This window comes from Hypanus sabinus, chromosome 5, assembly GCF_030144855.1.
Source record: "Hypanus sabinus isolate sHypSab1 chromosome 5, sHypSab1.hap1, whole genome shotgun sequence".
Taxonomy (NCBI): Eukaryota; Metazoa; Chordata; class Chondrichthyes; order Myliobatiformes; family Dasyatidae; genus Hypanus; species Hypanus sabinus.
The window spans coordinates 30232378-30250956 of record NC_082710.1 but is presented as its reverse complement, the minus strand read 5'-3'; the positions used below and the strand labels follow the sequence as shown (position 1 = coordinate 30250956).

At 42.9% G+C, this 18579-nt stretch overlaps 1 protein-coding gene across 3 annotated transcripts in view; it reads right to left on the bottom strand.

Annotated features, from left to right (window-relative positions):
* LOC132394028 (sorting nexin-24-like) overlaps nucleotides 1–18579 on the bottom strand; it is a 138711-nt gene that overhangs the window by 3186 nt on the left and 116946 nt on the right. For all 3 annotated transcript variants that reach the window (XM_059969661.1, XM_059969662.1, XM_059969660.1), the window contains exons 4-6: nucleotides 15538–15632; nucleotides 9012–9044; nucleotides 7317–7381 (exon numbers count right to left, since the gene is read on the bottom strand). In XM_059969661.1, the coding sequence (XP_059825644.1) occupies nucleotides 7317–7381; nucleotides 9012–9044; nucleotides 15538–15632 (193 nt within the window). The remainder of the gene's footprint in view (nucleotides 1–7316; nucleotides 7382–9011; nucleotides 9045–15537; nucleotides 15633–18579) is intronic.

Here is an 18579-nt window from a genome sequence, read left to right as displayed (position 1 = left end):
TGTAGTCGCAAGTGCAAGTACTTGAACCTCATTCTCATTGTGCTAAATGCATTGTAGTGACTGAAATCAAAGGAAAAAAAATTGAAAGCTGGATAGATTGCACAGTTACTTATAAACGCTGTGTTTGGTTCTGCTAACCAACAATAATGAAAATTTAAATAAATAAAAATGAAATAAACAAACGATAATAATTATTTATAAAAAACAAAGCACACTTGAAGGGCCAAATGGCATAATTCTGTTCCTATGTCTTATGGTCTTACGGAATGAATTTATAGGCACCTGGAAATAAGCCACCCTGTTGATAATACATGCCTATTGACTTCTACTATCACATTTATTATTATGCTTCTAACACCATTCTTCATCTGTTTAATGGAAGAGGCAGTGATGGGTTTGAAAGATGAGTTCAAGCTGCTTTGGGCTGAAGTGAAGTAGTGCAAGGGGCAAAGAGTCTTAGAGCAAGCAGAACGGAAGTGGTAGATACAAAAATGCTGCCATCTCGAAGGGCAGCAGAGTATAGTATCTAATGGTTTCACAGTTGCAACCTTGGAAAGTGCCTCATCAAACCCAGCCACTGTATTGGAGGTCAGATTGTTGGACAGCATCTTCACTCATTTACAATAGTCTCTCCCTTTGAACAATGATAGCTTATTTGTAGCTGCAACATGATCTTGCAAACATACAGTATCATGCAAAAGTCTTAGGGCCATGTATATAGCAAGGGTACCCAAGAATTTTGTACAGTACTGTAGAACTTTTATGTACTGCACTGTACTTGTGCCACACAAAAGAAAACAAATTTCATGACGTGAGTGATGATAAACCTGATTCTGGTATGGGTCTCTATTGTGGACTGAGACTGGGAAGGGGACAGGGAGAGGGGAATCACGGTTGGGAAAAGGGGAGGAGAGGGACCGAGAAGTACCAGCAAAATATTCTGTAATGATCAATAAACTAACTGCTTGGAATTAAAGGACCTTGCCTGGTGTCTCAGGACTAGGTGTGTTGGTACCTGAGCCACCCACCCCCACCCTCCACCTTCACTGTCACTTGTCCCACACCCCTCCCACCGCGGTTTGTTTGGATTCTGGTAGAACTGCACACACTAGACAGGAGGATGTTTTATGATGTGCTCATGCGACTCTCCCAACTAAGATGCTTTCAGCTGAGGTTTGGTATTACCTAGAACTGGCCACAGACACAATGGAATTGTAATAAGAGCTAGTTGCTTTTTACAGAGTAAGCAAGTAGCATAGAATTCACAAATGGTGAAATGGTGTAGATTAATAGTTCTTATATAATCATGCATCCATATAGGGAGGGGGTTATCCATTTTGGTATCCACAATATTTTTAAAAGACCTTTTAAAAAAAGTCTTTATGGATGTGGAAGTATAATACATCTCTACTTTGAGAAGTTTTAATTGGAGAAATGCTCAGCAAGGGACAGTACTTTCATTGTAGGAAACTATCTTTATTTTCAAGAAGAATCTTCATTTGTTTTTGATAATATCTATGTACTGAAATAGTTTTCATTCTTGTTCATGTTAAGTTTAAAGAACACAATTTGTATTCCCTGCTTAGGAAAGAGAATCATACCCTTTCAGGCAGAGAGCTCCTGAACTCTAATACTCTGTGTGATACTTATTTTCATCAATCCCAAGTCCCATGACTAATTATTTTTAAATCAAGGACCCCTGGTTTTTGACTCCTCAACTACAGGGAATACTGTAGAATCTATTTGTGTCCCTCTTAATTTTAAGGAGCTCAGTTAAGTGTCCCTTAAGCATCCATGATTTCAAAAAATTCAGCCTTAATTTGTTTAATATTTCCTGGTCCCTATAATAACTTAAGTGTCTTCTAAACCCACAATGAGTAGTCAGATTAGCATACTATAAACTCAATGGGGGAGGAGAGAGAGGTATAGAAAATAATACTTAAATAAACAATGAAGGAAATTATTCATGAAGATAAACAAGAATGGGTAAGAATTCCACAATATTTAAACACATTTCTTCTGAAATTAAAAAAAAATAGTGACTATAGATGTAAGAGCAGAATTAGGCTATTTGGGCCACTTGAGTTTGCTCTTCCTGTAAATCATGGTTGATTTTGTTTTCCTAATTTAATTCTCCTGCCTTCTCCAGTAACCCTTAACCCCTTTCCCAATCTGCCTTAAATACACTCAATGACCTGACCTCCACACCCCTCTGTGGCAACAAATCCCACAGATTCACCACCATTTTGCTGAAGGGAATCCTCATCTCAGCTTTAAAGGGACGTTCCTTTATCAAACACTCCTGGACCCTCTCCAGGGCCATCACATCTTTCCTTAGATACGGGGCCCAAAATTGCTTATAATATTCCTTTATCCCCACAGCTTGATTTCTGTCTGTCAGCTAATCTCCTATCCATATTAGTACCTTGCCCTTATAACCTGGGCTCTTACCATGTTTAGCATCCTGTCAAATTCCTTACGGAAATCGAAGTAACATCCTCTGCCTCTCCTTTGCCTAATCAACTTGTAACTTCCCCAAAGGATTCTATCACATTCTTTACTTCATTAGTTATTAATGGCTGGGTTCAGATTTTTACAAGATTATACCATATGTAATCGTGAGATATGGCTATATGCAAGCGTAATATAGGGAGCCAATTAAACTTCATTGAGAAATGCCATCTTTGCTAAGAGCCAAAGTGATAACAATTTACAATACTGACAATAACAGATGTAAGTTAAGTAGAACTTGGTAATTAAATGGCCAATAAAATAATGATGGGTCATTACAAGCATTCTTAAGTTGACTAATTGAGGTAGGCAAGAGAAAAATGTGTGATAATGATCAGTGATTACAAACAAACAGTCAACACAAGGCACAATTGGGGTGAACAGGCTTTTTGTTAACTAGTGTAATACGAGACTTAAGAAGGTCCAAATCTATATATCTGGTTCAGCCTGATGTGAATGAAGCCTATATGCTACAACCTCTGAATCTGCTGCAGATTAAAAGGCCCGGGGTTATTAGGTTAAATCCTGTAAGAATGTAGCATGAGGACAGGACTGTTGAGGAAACAAACTGTCCAGTGGCGAGTCAACATTTTTTGTGGAGGTACTGTACGTCATGGTCTTGAAAGATGGATGATTAGACCGCTCACAGTTGCAAACAAGCAGAGCATGTACAATCTACCAAAAAATGTCAACATTTAACCTATGGTCAAAAGTAGCCTCTTCACTGTTCACATATTTTCTACAGTATGGATGTCCAAAAACAGCTCAGATTATTCCCATACCTTGATTTTTCTTTGCCAACAGGACACCTGACTTCCTAAAATGACCCCAACACACCAAATCTTTTTAACTGCTGTGGTATAATAGTTGGAAGTGTGTAACAGGAAATAAAGATAAAAGTTTTAGAAGGATTTTTTTTATATTTAGCCATTCAGTATCACAAGTTACACAATGAAATTGTTTTGCACTCTCCATCTCTTAAAATTTTATACAGTATTCGCAAACGTATTAAAATGCCACCAGATCAGTACTCTGTCCTTCAATAAAGATACCCTTAATCAGTTGAATTATTTTGAGACCAATGAGGTAAGATGTTTGTAACAGAGCACAAAATGAATAACAGAAAAAGTTATGGGGAGGATGCTATTTAGTTTTTGGTGCCAGATGTACAGTGGGATATAGTCATAAATGGTCCCATACTGACAAAATGTCACAAAACTGTTAACACACTGATCTGGCAAAACTTACAGAAAAGCTGGCGAGTAACTAACCTATATTGCAATAGCAATTTACGCTTGAGATCACCCCCATCAAAAACATTTACCAAACTGGAAATTTATGGGATTTTAATTTTTAAAATAGGATAGGATGGACAGATTTACAAATGGTTTCAATTGCTATAAATTGTCAGGGAATGCATTTATTTCATTGACTATGACAAGGGCTGCATTTCCAGGGATGAATGCATTGAAGTAGCATACCTTCAGCAGTAAAATCAGCTCGGAGGCTTTGCAAACAAAATAGGGATAGGGAGAAGAAATGACATAAAATGTTTTACAATTTTAAAAACATTACAGTGTAGCGGTGTGCTACACGCAGCGCTAAAATTACAACACGGAGTCGGTAACTGCAGTCGAAGGAAAAAACTTTATTCGAAATCCTCAGCCTCACTTTTAAGCCTCCCTCAACCTGCACCCCCCGTGGCGCAGAGGCTCCAAAGCTCTGTGCTCGCAAACCCCCATAGGCTATCTAATTGTGAGCCGGTTCGGATGTGCCAGGAAATGGGTCGCCACATAACCCCCCCCCCCCCCAGAACCGGTGATACACCCCCCCAATGTCCACAGTCTGGCAGTCTGGGCCGGAACCTGCTTGGGAGGTCGGCCTCTGCGCCGAGGTGCCGGAAACTCGGCCGGTTGCGCCAGGTCCACATGGGCCGGTTTGAGGCGGTCCACCGTGAAAACCTCCTCTTTCCCCCCAACATCCAGCACGAACGTGGACCTGTTGTTCCGGAGCACCATAAACGGCCCCTCGTATGGCCGCTGCAGCGGTGGCCGATGCCCGCCCCTTCGTACAAACACAAACTTACAGTTCTGCAGGTCTTTGGGTACGCAGGTTGGGTTCCGCCCGTGCTGTGAAGTGGGTATGGGGGCCAGGTTACCGAGCTTCTCGCGTAGTCTGCCCAGGACTGCTGCGGGATCTTCCTCTTGCCCCCGTGGGGCTGGTAGGAACTCCCCGGGGATGACCAGGGGCGCGCCGTATACCAACTCGGCCGACGAGGCGTGCAGGTCGTCCTTGGGCGCTGTGCGGATGCCGAGTAGGACCCAGGGAAGCTCGTCCGCCCAGTTGGCTCCTCGCAGGCAGGCCATGAGGGCCGACTTCAGGTGACGGTGGAAACGCTCCACTAGCCCGTTCGACTGTGGGTGGTAGGCAGTTGTGTGGTGCAGCTGAGTCCCCAAAAGGCTGGCCATAGCTGACCACAGGCTGGAGGTGAACTGGGCGCCTCTGTCGGAGGTAATGTGGGCCGGTACACCAAAGCGAGATATCCAGGTGGTGATCAGGGCTTGGGCGCAAGATTCGGAGGTGGTGTCAGTGAGCGGGACCGCCTCTGGCCATCTTGTGAACCGGTCCACGATAGTCAGGAGGGGGTGGTCCCTGGGTCGGGATGTGGTGCTGTATGCCGTGTCGGGGCATGGCCGCTGTGAACTGCGGTGCCAGAACCGATGGGAAATCCGCCAGGACCCTGGTGAAGTCGTTGTCGGACAGCGTGATGGAGCCGAGGTGAGGGACTGGCAACTGGGCTGCACCCAGGGAGAACGACTGAAAGGTCTCGGCGTGGACCAGTCTTTTCCTGGGCAGGTCGACCAGTAGGCTGTGAGCCCGCAAAAAATCCGCACCCAGAAGCGGTTGGGCTACGGCGGCCAGTGTAAAGTCCCACGTAAACTGTCTGGAGCCGAACTGTAGCTGCACCTGACGGGTGCCATAGGTCCTTACTGTGCTGCCGTTCACGGCCCTCAGGGGGGGCCCCGGTGCCCTGCTGCGGGTGTCGTAACTCGTCGGAGGTAAAACGCTGATCTCGGCACCAGTGTCGACCAAAAACCGGCGTCCCGACCTTCTGTCCCACACATACAGGAGGCTATCCCGATGGCCAGCCTCCGTAGCCATCAGCGGCGGCTGGTCCTGGCGTTTCCCGGGAACTTGCAGGGCGGGCGACAACGGCGGGCTTCGGCGCCCCACCACTGGTGGTAGAAGCATCAGTGTTCCTTGGGCCGGCGGTTGGCGGGCTCTGCGGCCGGGCCTGGACTGGTTTGCTGCTGGGAGCGTGGCTGGGAGATCTGTGCGATGGACGCCCCGCTCACCTTTTTGGCGTTCCACAGCAAGTCCGCCCGGGCTGCCACCTTCCGGGGGTCACTGAAATCCGCGTCAGACAGCAGCAGGCGTATGTCCTCGGGCAGCTGCTCCAGGAATGCCTGCTCAAACATGAGGCAGGGTGTGTGTCCGTCGGCTAGAGAGAACATCTCATTCATTAAAGCCGATGGAGGTCTGTCGCCCAAGCCATCCAGGTGCAGTAAACGGGCAGCCCGCTCGCGCCGTGAGAGTCCAAAAGTCCTGAGGAGCAGGGCTTTGAATTCCGTGTACTTGCCGTCTGCCGGGGGCGACTGTACGAACTCCGCGATCTGGGCCGCTGTGTCCTGGTCGAGAGAGCTCACCACGTAGTAGTAGAGGGTGTCTTCTGAGGTGATCTGGCGAACGTGGAATTGGGCTTTGGCTTGCTGGAACCATAGGTTCGGTCGCTGTGTCCAGAAACCCGGCAGTTTCAACAAAACCGCATGAACAGAGGCGGCGTCGGTCATTTCTGGTCCAAAAATCGTTTGGACCGTCAGGGTCACCAATTGTAGGGGTGTGCTACATGCAGCGCTAAAATTACGACACGGAGTCGGTAACTGCAGTCGAAGGAAAAAACTTTATTTGAAATCCTCAGCCTCACTTTTAAGCCTCCCTCAACCTGCCCCCCGTGGAGCAGAGGCTCCAAAGCTCTGTGCTCACAAACCCCCGTAGGCTATCTAATTGTGAGCCTGTTCGGATGTGCCAGGAAATGGGTCGCCACAACAGAACGATTTCCATAATTACAATCTTACCTCAGTACTTCACCACTAATAAGATTTCCAGGTCTTACAATTAATAAAAGACAATAAGTTGGTGAATTTTTCCATCAAAACCACAACAAAGTTGCAGATGAAGGAACTTCTTAGGAATTTCTTCTTCAAATTAAAAGATTGCTTCAGAGAATGATCTATTTGATTTATTAAATAGCAATCAATTGCAAAAAAGGGTACAATTAATGTCAATCCGAAAAAAAAGGGGGAATTCATGTTGTCCAACAGGAAAAATTAAAGTTTCTTGAAGGAATGAAATTGTGATAATGTCCTCCACCTAACAGACTGACAATAGCTTTTTTTTGTAGATTGATGTTAAGGTAATGAAATATGTTTCTTCCTTCTCATGCAGTAGGAACATTTTGTTTCAGTAATAGGCTTGTATGATAAAGCCAAATCAAATTTGCATTATTTCACTTCTCAGTGATGACAAGGCCAGGAAATTTGTCAGAGCTTCTTAGCAACTTAAGAATATTCGAGGCCAGGTATCCTACTCAACAGCATGGTGGAACAGGAGAATATCAAAATAATGCTTCTAAACACAGTGTAATCTAGTGGGTTGATGCAAGATTTCAGTTTCATTTTCACAAAATTTACAGGGTTAACGGCTGAAACAGTAAAGAGCTGTTAACAGATGACAGGCTTGATTACCGGTGGCTGTGGGCAAGATGTATGGATCCCTCAGGAAAAGCAGCACTGGCTGGTGGGATAGTTTGCTAGAAAGGTCAAGGACAAGAATATCAGTATCGTGGAGCTGCAAACATTAAGTAATGTACAATATATACCAAATTGTTTTCAAGTCACAATATAATGAACTGTGAAAGAATAAAAAACAGTCAGGAACAGATCATTAAAATTCACTGTAAGTAATTTTGTAAACATGTTCATTTTGTAGTGTTAAGTGCAGATAACATTTGCCAGATTGCAATGGCCAATGTAATTACTTTTACAGAAATTAACATATGTTGAATCAACTGGCTCTTGGAAATTAATCTAACAATTAAATTTTCCTTAAAAAAATCTGCAAAATATTGTCCATTAGGATTCAATTAGACCAAGCTGTGAAATTAATTTCTGATTGACAATGCTTAAAGGCATGGCAGGATTTTGTCTAGTATTGTAATAATCTTTGAATAATTAACTCCATAGAATGGTCAGGGTCAGTACAAATAGTGGCTGATCTTCTTGCACTTGGTCAACAAAGGAGCCAGAGTTAAGTCCCGACTCATCTCCATTCATCCTTTCCCTATCCCTCAGGCCCGTTCAATGTTTATCCAATGGATATTTTCTGGAACCTGATAAGGTCAATGAGAGATTTGTTATAAGAACAACTCTCAAGTTTACAATGAAAATAAAATAAGTAGTTTTTAGATAGATTTGCTTTTGCCAATAATCACAGTCTTGAGCGATTTTCAATAGGGAACCTCTAATATATATGAAATAGCACATGAGTTGAATCCAGAATATTACTTCAAAGTAAATAAAGCCAGTAGGATCGAAGTGCACATATTGTGGCAGCATACAGTAGCATATCAATTAGCGTACAGCACCAGAGACTCGGGTTCAATTCTGTTGCTGTAAGGAGCTTGTAGGTTTTCCCCGAGATTGTGCAGGTTTCCTCTGGATGCTCAGGTTTGATCACATATTCCAAATATACATGGGTTAGTAGGTTAATCGGTCATGTGGGAGTAATTGGGCTGTATTGGCTCGTTGGGCCAGTACTGTACTCTATATCCTTAAAGAAAAACACTTAAAATATTTAAATATGTGAGACATAATTTAAGAAAAATGGCAAAATGACTCCAATAAAGAGACGTAAGTATCAATAAAATTAAATGCATTAGGAATACCCCAAATGAGATTGGGGAGAGCAAGCGCTCTTATCCTTGTCAATTTTAAATTCTTTTAACAGCAATCTGGAGTTCAGAGCAAATCTCAGAGAAGGGACATGGATAACACTTGTTTAAAAATGGTTCCTATTTCTTGAACAGTAATTGAATAGAATTGCTTTAAATGACAAAGGCATTAAGTGGGAAACCACTTAGACTGCTGGCAAATCCAGGAGGATCAACCACAACCCTTGCCCTTCCCATTCCGTAAGGTCTGAAATAAAGATTAGTGAAAACCTTACTTTGAGCAAATGTAAGAGAATGAAAACTCAATGATGCCACACTGCCAAATCTCCAGTAACAAACTAGAGGCAATTCATTATTAATCTTTTGATCAAAAGAATTTTGATGTTTTGATCTAGTGGTCAGCAATATGCCATTATCTTGCCACTAACTGTAAATTCTAAGCCACTCTTTCAGATAGTTTGCATCTCTATACAATTGACAGAGGACCTACCTGCATTCCTCAGATTCATAGTCTTCAATGGAACTAAAATTAAAAAAAAGATACATTAGCATCCTACATTGCATTTGTGCAGAATCTACAGTATGTTAGAGATCTTACGTAACGTAACATTTCAGTAGGACCACATTTCTATAGGAGCAGAATTGGGCCAGTTGGCTCATTGAGTCTGCTCAGCCATTTTATCTTGGCCAATGCACTTCCCTCTCAACCCCGTTCCCCTGCCTTCCCCCATATCCCTTCATTGTCTGGCTAATCAAGAATCTATCAATCTCTGCCTTAAATATACCCAATGACCTGGCCTCCACAGCTGCCAGTGATAATGAATTCCACAGATTCACCACACTCTGGCTAGAGAAATTCCTCATCATCACCATTCTAAAAGGTCACCCCTCTATTCTGAGGCTGTGTCCTCTGATAGTCTCACCCACCAGAGCAAACATTCTCCCCAAATCCACTCTAACGAGCCCTGACAACTTTTGATAGGCTTCAATGAGATCCCCCCACCCCCCCATTCTTCTGAATTCCAGTGAGTACAGGCCCGGAGCCACCAAACGCTCCACATATGACAAGCCTTTCAATCATAGAATCATTTTCGTGAACCTCCTTTGAACCCTCTTCAATGTCGGTAGATCTTTTCTTAGATAAATGGGCCCAAACCTGCTTACCATACTCCAAGTGAGGCCTCACCAATGTTTTATAAAGCCTCAACATTACATCCTTGCTTTTACATTTCAGTCCTTTTGAAATGAATGATAACATTGCACTTGCATTCTTCGCCACGAACTCAACCTACAAATTAACCTTTAGGGAATCCTGCACGAGGACTCCCAAGTCTCTTTGCACATTTTTGAACTTACTATTTGGAAAACAGTCTGCCCTTTTATTTATTCTACCAAAGTGCATGACCATACTCTTCCCAACACTGTATTCCATCAGCCACTTCTTTGCCCATTTTCCTAACTTCTCTAATTCCTTCCACAGCCTCTCTATCTTCTCAAAACCACCTGCCCCTCCACCTATCTTTGTATCATCTGTAAACTTGGACACAAAGCCATCATCCAAGTCATTGACCTGCAAGAATGATCTGATATCTCAAGTCAAAATACCTTCCTATTGATTCCATGTCGAAAATTACTGAATTCCATAGAAAACAAGGGATTATAATCTTGGGGAGTTCCCATCCCATGTTCATGCTGCTTGAGAATGAGCTATGGCAACATATGCTACGTTACAGCTCTCACCCATGTTCTTATACATTATGGTTTTTTAAATATGTGTAGAAGATTCCTGTCAGTGCACTGAAAGTTTCTGCCTCAATCTTTCAGACTCCAAAAGAGGTAGCCCATTCGCTTCAACCACTGCTGGTTGCTGAACTTTCAGCCAATTACACCTCATGCACTGGAGTTTTAAAATGACAGTGCTTTGGGTTTTGAGAGGATTTATGGGTGGGTGGGTGGGGACTTTGTAAAATAACACAGGTAATCTGAAGTTCACAGAACTTCAGTGCCAGAACAGTAGTGTCTGAAAAGCTGAATCTGAAAAAGTGGACTGGAAAGATGGTGGGGAAAGATTAAGGGGAAATTATCTGAAGTAAAAAGAGGCACAAGACAAAGAAGGAATGACATGCCAATGAAGTTATTCTTTTTTATTGCTCTAGCAATAAAACTATTTATCCACTGTAAACATTTACTGTTGTCACATTCAAGTCAGCTGATCTTACGGGATATAATGTAAGTTGTTGAGTACATCTAGTGGACTTTAATAAGTGGTCTAGCAAAAACTAAACAAATGAATTATTTAATTAACTAAGTTAACTCAAGAGATTTCAAACTTGTTTCTTGGAAATCTAGCACATAATAGTTAGTACGATAGCACATATTGTTTAGGTGTACAGGTGCCAAATTAATAGAGGGCTATGGGTAAAGCCTAGGTAGTTCTAAGGTAGGGATATGTTTGGCACAGCTCTGTGGGCCGAAGGGCCTGTATTGTGCTGTGTGTTTTCTATGTTTCTATAAGGAAAGGGAAGAATAGGGAGATAAGCTCTCAGAAGAAGCTCTGTGCACTCAGGATGTTAACTGAGCAATTCTCCCTCTAAAACCTCAACGACAAATTATGTACGAGTTGTTGGTGCTTCAATAAGTCAGTCTGCAATGAAATATACCAGCCAGGGAAACTTTAATGCAAGGCATTAACACCACTGATGTTTTGTTTTTGTATGTTTCGAGCTACTTCCAAGGCTGGAGCTAGACATAAGAGAGGATACTGAGTGAACAGAATACACTTCCTGCCCGGCAGCCACAGAGGTGGCAGAATATACACATTGCTTCAGAATGATCACTGGAACTGTGTGCCATTGTTTATGTGCATTGTACTTTTGCAGGTACCAGAAGTGGTTTCACTCCATCAAGGTCCAGCTGGTGAAGGCTACATGTAGCGCATCACGAGGGTGTATATCTACCCCAGACATTCTCACTCCTCTCCTCTGCCATCAGGTAGATGATACAAAAGCTTGAAAGCAAGGACAGCTTCTATCTCACTGTTACCAGACTCTTGTAGAGTAAATTGGACCCTTGGCCTCACAACCTATCTTGCCACGGCCTTAAAAAATTATGGTTTATCTGCACTGCACTTTTTTTGGTAGCTTTTACATTTTATTCTGCATTGCTACTATTCTAACTATTATAACTAAATGCACTGTTTAATGATTTAATCTGAATAAATAGTAGGTAAAGCGAACTATTCACTGTACTATGGTACTTCATAAACCAATATGAAGTTCAAGTTCAAGTTTAATTATCACTGAAACATACATGAATACCATGAATACAGCCAAATCAAACAGCGTTCCTGCAGGACCAAGGTGCAAAACACAGAACCAAAAATCACACACTGCACAGGGCACGTATAGCAGGAAATCCTTATTCAGTGCTAAGTCTGTTGACTCATCTTATCTTAAGCCACCCTGAAAACAAAGGGTGGTATAATCTACCTGCTGGTGATTTAGATCTCCACTCTGATACACAACTCGCCCACGTGTGGGTTGGGCGGCCACATGAAAAATTACATGCTGAATGTTTTTATGCCCAACTACTCCCTACCTTTACCAATCATGCTGCTCCTTGTCCGTGCTGTGTCCTTATCACTGTTGTATGGCTGGTGGAAAACTGCAGACTTTCCATACAGAATGGTGCACAGATCATAAGTGATCATCTTGTTTTGTAAAGTTGCAAGTCCGGGTTTCAGCTGTGATGGATATCCGCAACCCAGGGTGTGGTGAACTACATATACCTGTCTGGACACGCCCCCTGCTGACTGCTCCTGTGGCTCCTCCCACAGACCCCTGTATAAAGGTGATCGAGGCCTGAGCCCGGCCTCTCAGTCTCCAGGATGTAGTATGGTGGTCACTCACTGCTTGTTCCTTCATCCAGACAATAAAAGCCGATATCTCACCTTACGTCTCAGAGTGAGTAATTGATGGTGCATCACAGGGTCAGGAGGCTTTTTGATCAACTCAACATTTTAGCACAGCAGAAGAAACCGTTCAGGGTTCTAGAAGTCCATTGTTGATTTCTAACTAGTATTAGCTAGCCATCCTCTTGAGAAACAGAGCTGCCATGCTCAGGAAGCCTATTGTTAGCTTAACTGGAACTGCAACTTAATCAGAAAAAACAACATTGCCTGTGTTAACCTAAGGCCTCTGCCATCTGACCTGATAATACAGCTGTGAAAACATCACATGCAGATGAGGCCAAATCTAGGTGACTGGCAACAAAGAAAGAGGCATGAATATTAGAAGGCAGTAAAAGTGGGAAGGGAAGATAGAGGTGAAGATGCAGAGTCCAACCCTCAGCCTCAACCCAAGAGGAAATTCTTCCCAGACCCATCTTTTTGTGAGATGGATCCACCTTAATCTCACTGGTACGGTTTTCCTGTTTTAGCTTCATTTGTCACACATAGACTGCAACATGCAGTGAAACGTTTTGTTTGCGTCAATGACCAACACAGTCTGAGGATGTGCTGGGGGCAGCCCACAAGTGCTGCCATGTTTCCAGTGCCAACATAGCATGCCCACAGCTTACTAACCTCATCCATATCATTTTGGAACGTGGGAGGAATCCTGAGCACTCAAGAGGAAACCCACGGGGGTCACAGGGAGAACACATAGGCAAGTCCCGACGAAGGGTCTCGGCTTGAAACAGCGAAGCGCAGAAACAAATATCACTGTGATGATTGTACGCTCTAGTAACAATTGTTTGGTGACAATAAAGTATAATGATAATTATAATGATTGTTTACTCATTTTCCATAGAGGGTGCCCAGCCTGCTGAGTTCCTTCAGCATTTGTGTGTGTTGCTTTGATTTCCAGCATCTGCAGATTTTCTCTTGCTTGTGAATCCTGACCCGGGTTCAAATCCCACCATGACAAACTCAAATTCTGATTATTAAAAGTTCCGATGATGGGTCTTTACATTTTTGATTGTTGTAAAGACCCATCTAGTTCACCACTGTCCTGTTGGGGAGTATATCTACCATCTTCGTCTGGCCTACATGTAACAATGAAGTTAACTCTTAGCTGCCCTGTGAAATTGCCTTGCAAACCATTCAGTAAAGTTCTAAGCCACCAGAAAGGCTAAGGAAATAAAACCTGACAGATTAGTTGGAATTGACCCAAGCATTCAAATGCCAATGGCAGAAACTGCCCTGTCAACCCTCTACGGTTCTCCTTACCAGCATCTGGAATTCCCTCCCTACCAGGATGATGGGAATACCCACACTCCAAGGACTGCAGTGGTTCAAGAAGGCAGTTCACCACCTTCAAGGTCAATTAGGAATGGGCAATTCCAGTTTAAGATGGCTCCAGTGAAGCACAGCGATGGCTTATTGCTAGCAAGCAAAACAAAACTATAAATCACTGCGATCAATGGGCTGCAACTTCCCTTTTGAAGCTGAGCTTCTGAACTCCCAGTACAACCTGCATTTTTGTGGTGTGAACCGAAGTCTCAAAGGTGCATGATGCTTGCGGCGTGGCACGTATGGGCTGAATCAAAACAACGAGGCCCGGGCCCAGCCCGAGAGTGAGGAAAGACCCGAGGTTTGCCTGATTTAAGTGCAGAATCGAATTGGAAAGGTCGGGTATGGGCCGAATCAAGACATTGGGGCCTGGGACTGAGAGTATACCGAAGTGGCAGAGCCCGGGTCTGAAAGCGAGGAACGACCCAAGGTTTGGGTTCCTGGCTGTGAGCACACTTTTGTGAAGTTCAGTTCTGAATGTTACTTGCTTACTTTCCTTGTTTGTACGACTTGTTTTATTGTTCTGGATGTCTGACAGTCTTGATCTCAAACGTGTTTTATTGGGTTTCTTTGCTTTGCGGCTGCCTGTAAGCAGACGAATCTTGAGGTTGTATATGGTATACATACTTGGGTAATAAATGTAACTTGAATTTTCAAATTTAAATACCAGATCAGACTGCAAAGCCCACATTCCTTGAATGAATAACAGAAGGGTGATGTGTAGAATCTTGGGGGAGAATAAAAACAGACATCTGAAGGATTACTGCAAGTGGACTCTTGATAATCAGCATGGACATATGGGCCGAAGTGTGTTTCCATTTAACATAGAACAGTAGAGCATAGTGCAGACCTTTCAGCCCACAACGTTAAACCTACTTTAAGATCAATTTAACATTCCTTCCTACATAGCCTTCTATTTTTCTGTCAAGCATATGCCTATCTAAAAGTCTCTTAAATGCCCCTAACGTATCTGCCTCTATTACCACCCCTGGCATGCGTTTCATGCACCTACTATTTTGGAAAAACACTACCACTGACATTCTCCCTATACTTTCTTCAAGTCATCTTAAAATAATGCCCTCAAGTATTAGCCATTTCTACCCCGTGAAAGAGGAACCGACTGCCCACTCATCAATGCCTCATACACATTTATCAATTCACCTCTCATGCTCCTTCACTCCAAAGGGAAAGGCTCTAGCTTGCTCAACTTGCCCTAAGACATGCTCTCTAATGCACGCAGCACCCTGGTAAACCTCTGCACTCTCTCTAAAGCTTCTGTATCCTTCCGATAATGAGATGACCACAACTGGACACAATACTCCAGAGTTTCGTAGCGCTGCAACATAAACTCAATTCCAAGTTGAAATAGATTCCAATTAATACATTAATAATATATTCTTAAAATATATTTGTGACAGAAATTCAACAAGGACATGCCGATTCAATAAATTAAAATACTTACCAATCCAGCCAGCTGACACCATTTAAATAAGTTGAGGGACCAGATACAGCAATATGCTGAGGAAAGGTATCAGCACCTCGAACTTCCTACTCCACTCCACTGCTCGGCATGACTGAGCTTCTGCTGAGCCGAGCAGTGGAGTAGGAAGTTTGATGTGCTGATACCTGTCCTCAGCATATTGCTGACTTCTACACTGCAATTAAATAAAGAACATCTTGCCCGTGCTGTCAGAGATCGCCATTTTAACGTAAGTCTTCAACTCACCCACAACTTTCAATTTTTGGCAGAGAAGGAAGATGACGAATATTAAGGAAATCCAAGAATATCTTGGGCAGTTCTTCATTTTCAATCAGAATTGTCTGTAAAAAGACGCACACATTAACAACATACTGAAGTAGATCTACATCTACTAGTAGAACGTGTATGAAAACTTGGTTGTTGTTGAGCGCCATCACTCATGGCAACACTATGGATAGTGTTTTGGTGGTAAGATACAGAAGTAGATTGCCAGGCCTTTCTTCCGCACAGATACTGCTGCTTCCTTGGTTGGGACCCAGCTGGATTCGAACTCAAGACCATCTGCCTCGAAGCCCAGTGCTGATGCCTCTACACCACCGCTATTGATTTATTGTTATGTGCATCAAGATACAAACAGAAGTGTGCCATTTTACACAAGTGATTTGGCCAAACAGAGGAAAGAGAATTTGAAATGCACGGTTTAAAACCAAGTAGCTGCTCCATAGAATAGTTTATACAATTCATTCTTGAGGTGTGGACTTCATTAGCAAGGCAGGTATTTTGGCTTATCCCTGACTACCCTGAGGTAGTCGTAACAGGTCATTGTGTGAGCTGGAGTACCCTGGATACATTTGAAGAGCAATGCATCAACATTCTTGTGTTTCCTGAGAGAGACTCGTTGACATTACCAGGCGTGTATTTGGATGGGAAGCCACTTGGGAATACTGGATGCAGTGAGCTTACTGACTGGGGAAACACAGGATCCAACTCAGGAGCTTGACCTCAATAATGAGTTGCAATGCCTATGCTTAACAAACATTAAGGATGGAGTTACATATAGGACCTATTAGCTTTTATGTACTGGTATATCTTCTTTTCTAAACTCAGATAGTTCGCAGAGAGATCTATCACTGTGTCTTTCTTATGAGTTAGTGCAGTTCTACTTGTAGTAAGGCAAGGATTCATAAATGAGCATGGAATTTATATGATAATCTGATTTTGGACAAGTAAGAGAGTTCTTTCCTAACTCTCTCCCTTAGTTTGAGACTAGCTGCTGGTTCTGCACAACCTTGACAAAGTCCCAATACCGCGACTGGAACAACAAAATATTGGCTGGAATCTCATGTATTTGCAGAGGATGGATAGTTGGTAATGGAGAAAAGGATTGTTGGATTGTATCAGGTACAAAATGCAAGCAGTCCTTGGGTTATGCAAGAGCTCCATTCCTGAGAATTGTCCATAAGACGATCTCTCCATAAGCCAGAAATGCTTTCTATGTCCGCTGTGTCACCCAACATACACTTGCTGTAGCTTTTTTTTTCATTTCACTGAATAATCCACCTAATGCTATCCATATTAAACTAACAGAATACATACCTGTATCCAGTTAGTAATTAAACATTTTGTTATTGTTTGAACAATGCTTCAAAAAATATAGAGGAGAATTTGTGTGAAGTCATATTTCCACATGTCAGGCCATTTGTAACCCGGGGCTCCTATACTTCAAAGTAGCAGAGACGGGAGTTCTAGCACTCAAGTGTGCAGAGCAGAAATACCACACGAGTTCCACTGTAAACTTGCTGAGGAATTACTTAGAGCATCTAATTTAGGTAATTCCAGTTTGTCCCTGGCACCTGCTTGGAACAGGGATTTGGGGTAATGAAGGGTAAAACTGCAGAGGTAAAAGCAGTGACTTGAAACCAGTTGAAATGAAAGGCAACTGAAAACCTTTGCTGAGGTTCAATTAAAATTATGGTTTCTCCAACTGTTTCAGGCTCTAAAGTCTGTCTCTGGACCCCAGCATTTTTCTGAATTCACTACCAAAAGTGTGAATAGTGGGACGTCCTGCAGCTCCTGCCTTTCTGTGACATAAAAAAAGGCTTGTGTGGAGCAACATGGAGAGTCCCACTGTTTCAGACCCTAGTGGAAATTGTCCTCAGTAATAACGTCTGTGGACAGGAGAGAACGTGAGAGAGGACAGAAAGAAGCCTAACGTATTCCAGCACTGATCTCCTGTATAAATGACTCACTGTCAACTATCTTCAAATAAAATTAACTAACAGGAAATATTAAAAATAAAATTTGACCACAGTTTGAGTAAATAAATAAATAAACCTCTGCCTCAAATGGCAGAAGTGACTCAGACTTCAACTATGAGGCACTGGAATATGTCATACTGTGCAAAAGTCTTGAATACATATATATACAGCTAGCTAGGGTTCTGTAGTCATTTTCTGTACTGCACTGTACTGCTGCCACACACAAAAAAAACAAATGTGAGTGATGATGAACCTGATTCTGATATGGGTCTCTATTGTGGACCGAGAGTGGGAAGTGGGCAGGGAGAAGGGAATCATGGTTGGGAAGAGGGGAAGGGAGAGGGGATGGAGGGAGAAAGCACCAGAGAGACATTCTGTAGTAATCAATAAACCAATTGTTTGGAACTATATGACTTTGGGTGGTGTCTCAGGGCTGGGTGTGGTAACAAATTCCATAGATTCACCACTCTCTGGCTTTAGGGATGCAAATGTTGCTGAAAATCCTGCCTGAATTGCCCAAACAACTACCCTTGAGAAAATGGTTGCAAGCCACTGCATTCTTTATGGTAAAAGTACTTCTGGTGCTGTTGTGTAAGGAATTCCAGGATTTGAATCCCATGATAATGAAGGAATGCTCATATATTTCCAGGACAAGATGATGTGTCACTGGGATGTGAAACTGTAGCTGCTGGTGTAGCCATGCATCCGTTGCCTCTGACTTTCTAAGTGAAGGTATTTGAGAGTCTGTAAAGTTGAGAGCACATTCTATGGAAACACACACAAAATGCTGCAGGAACTCAGCAGGTCAGTTAGCATCTCTGGAGAGGAATAAACAGTTGATGTTTTGGTCTGAGACCTTTCTTTCAGACTGAAAAGAAAGGGGGAAGAAGCCAGAATAAGAAGGTTGGGGAGAGGGGAAGGAGTACGAGCTGGCAGGTGATAGGTGAATTCAGGTGAGCAGGAGGGTAGGTGGTTGGGGGAGCAGATAGGACGTGAGAAGCTGGGAGGTGATAGGTGGGAAAGGAAAAAA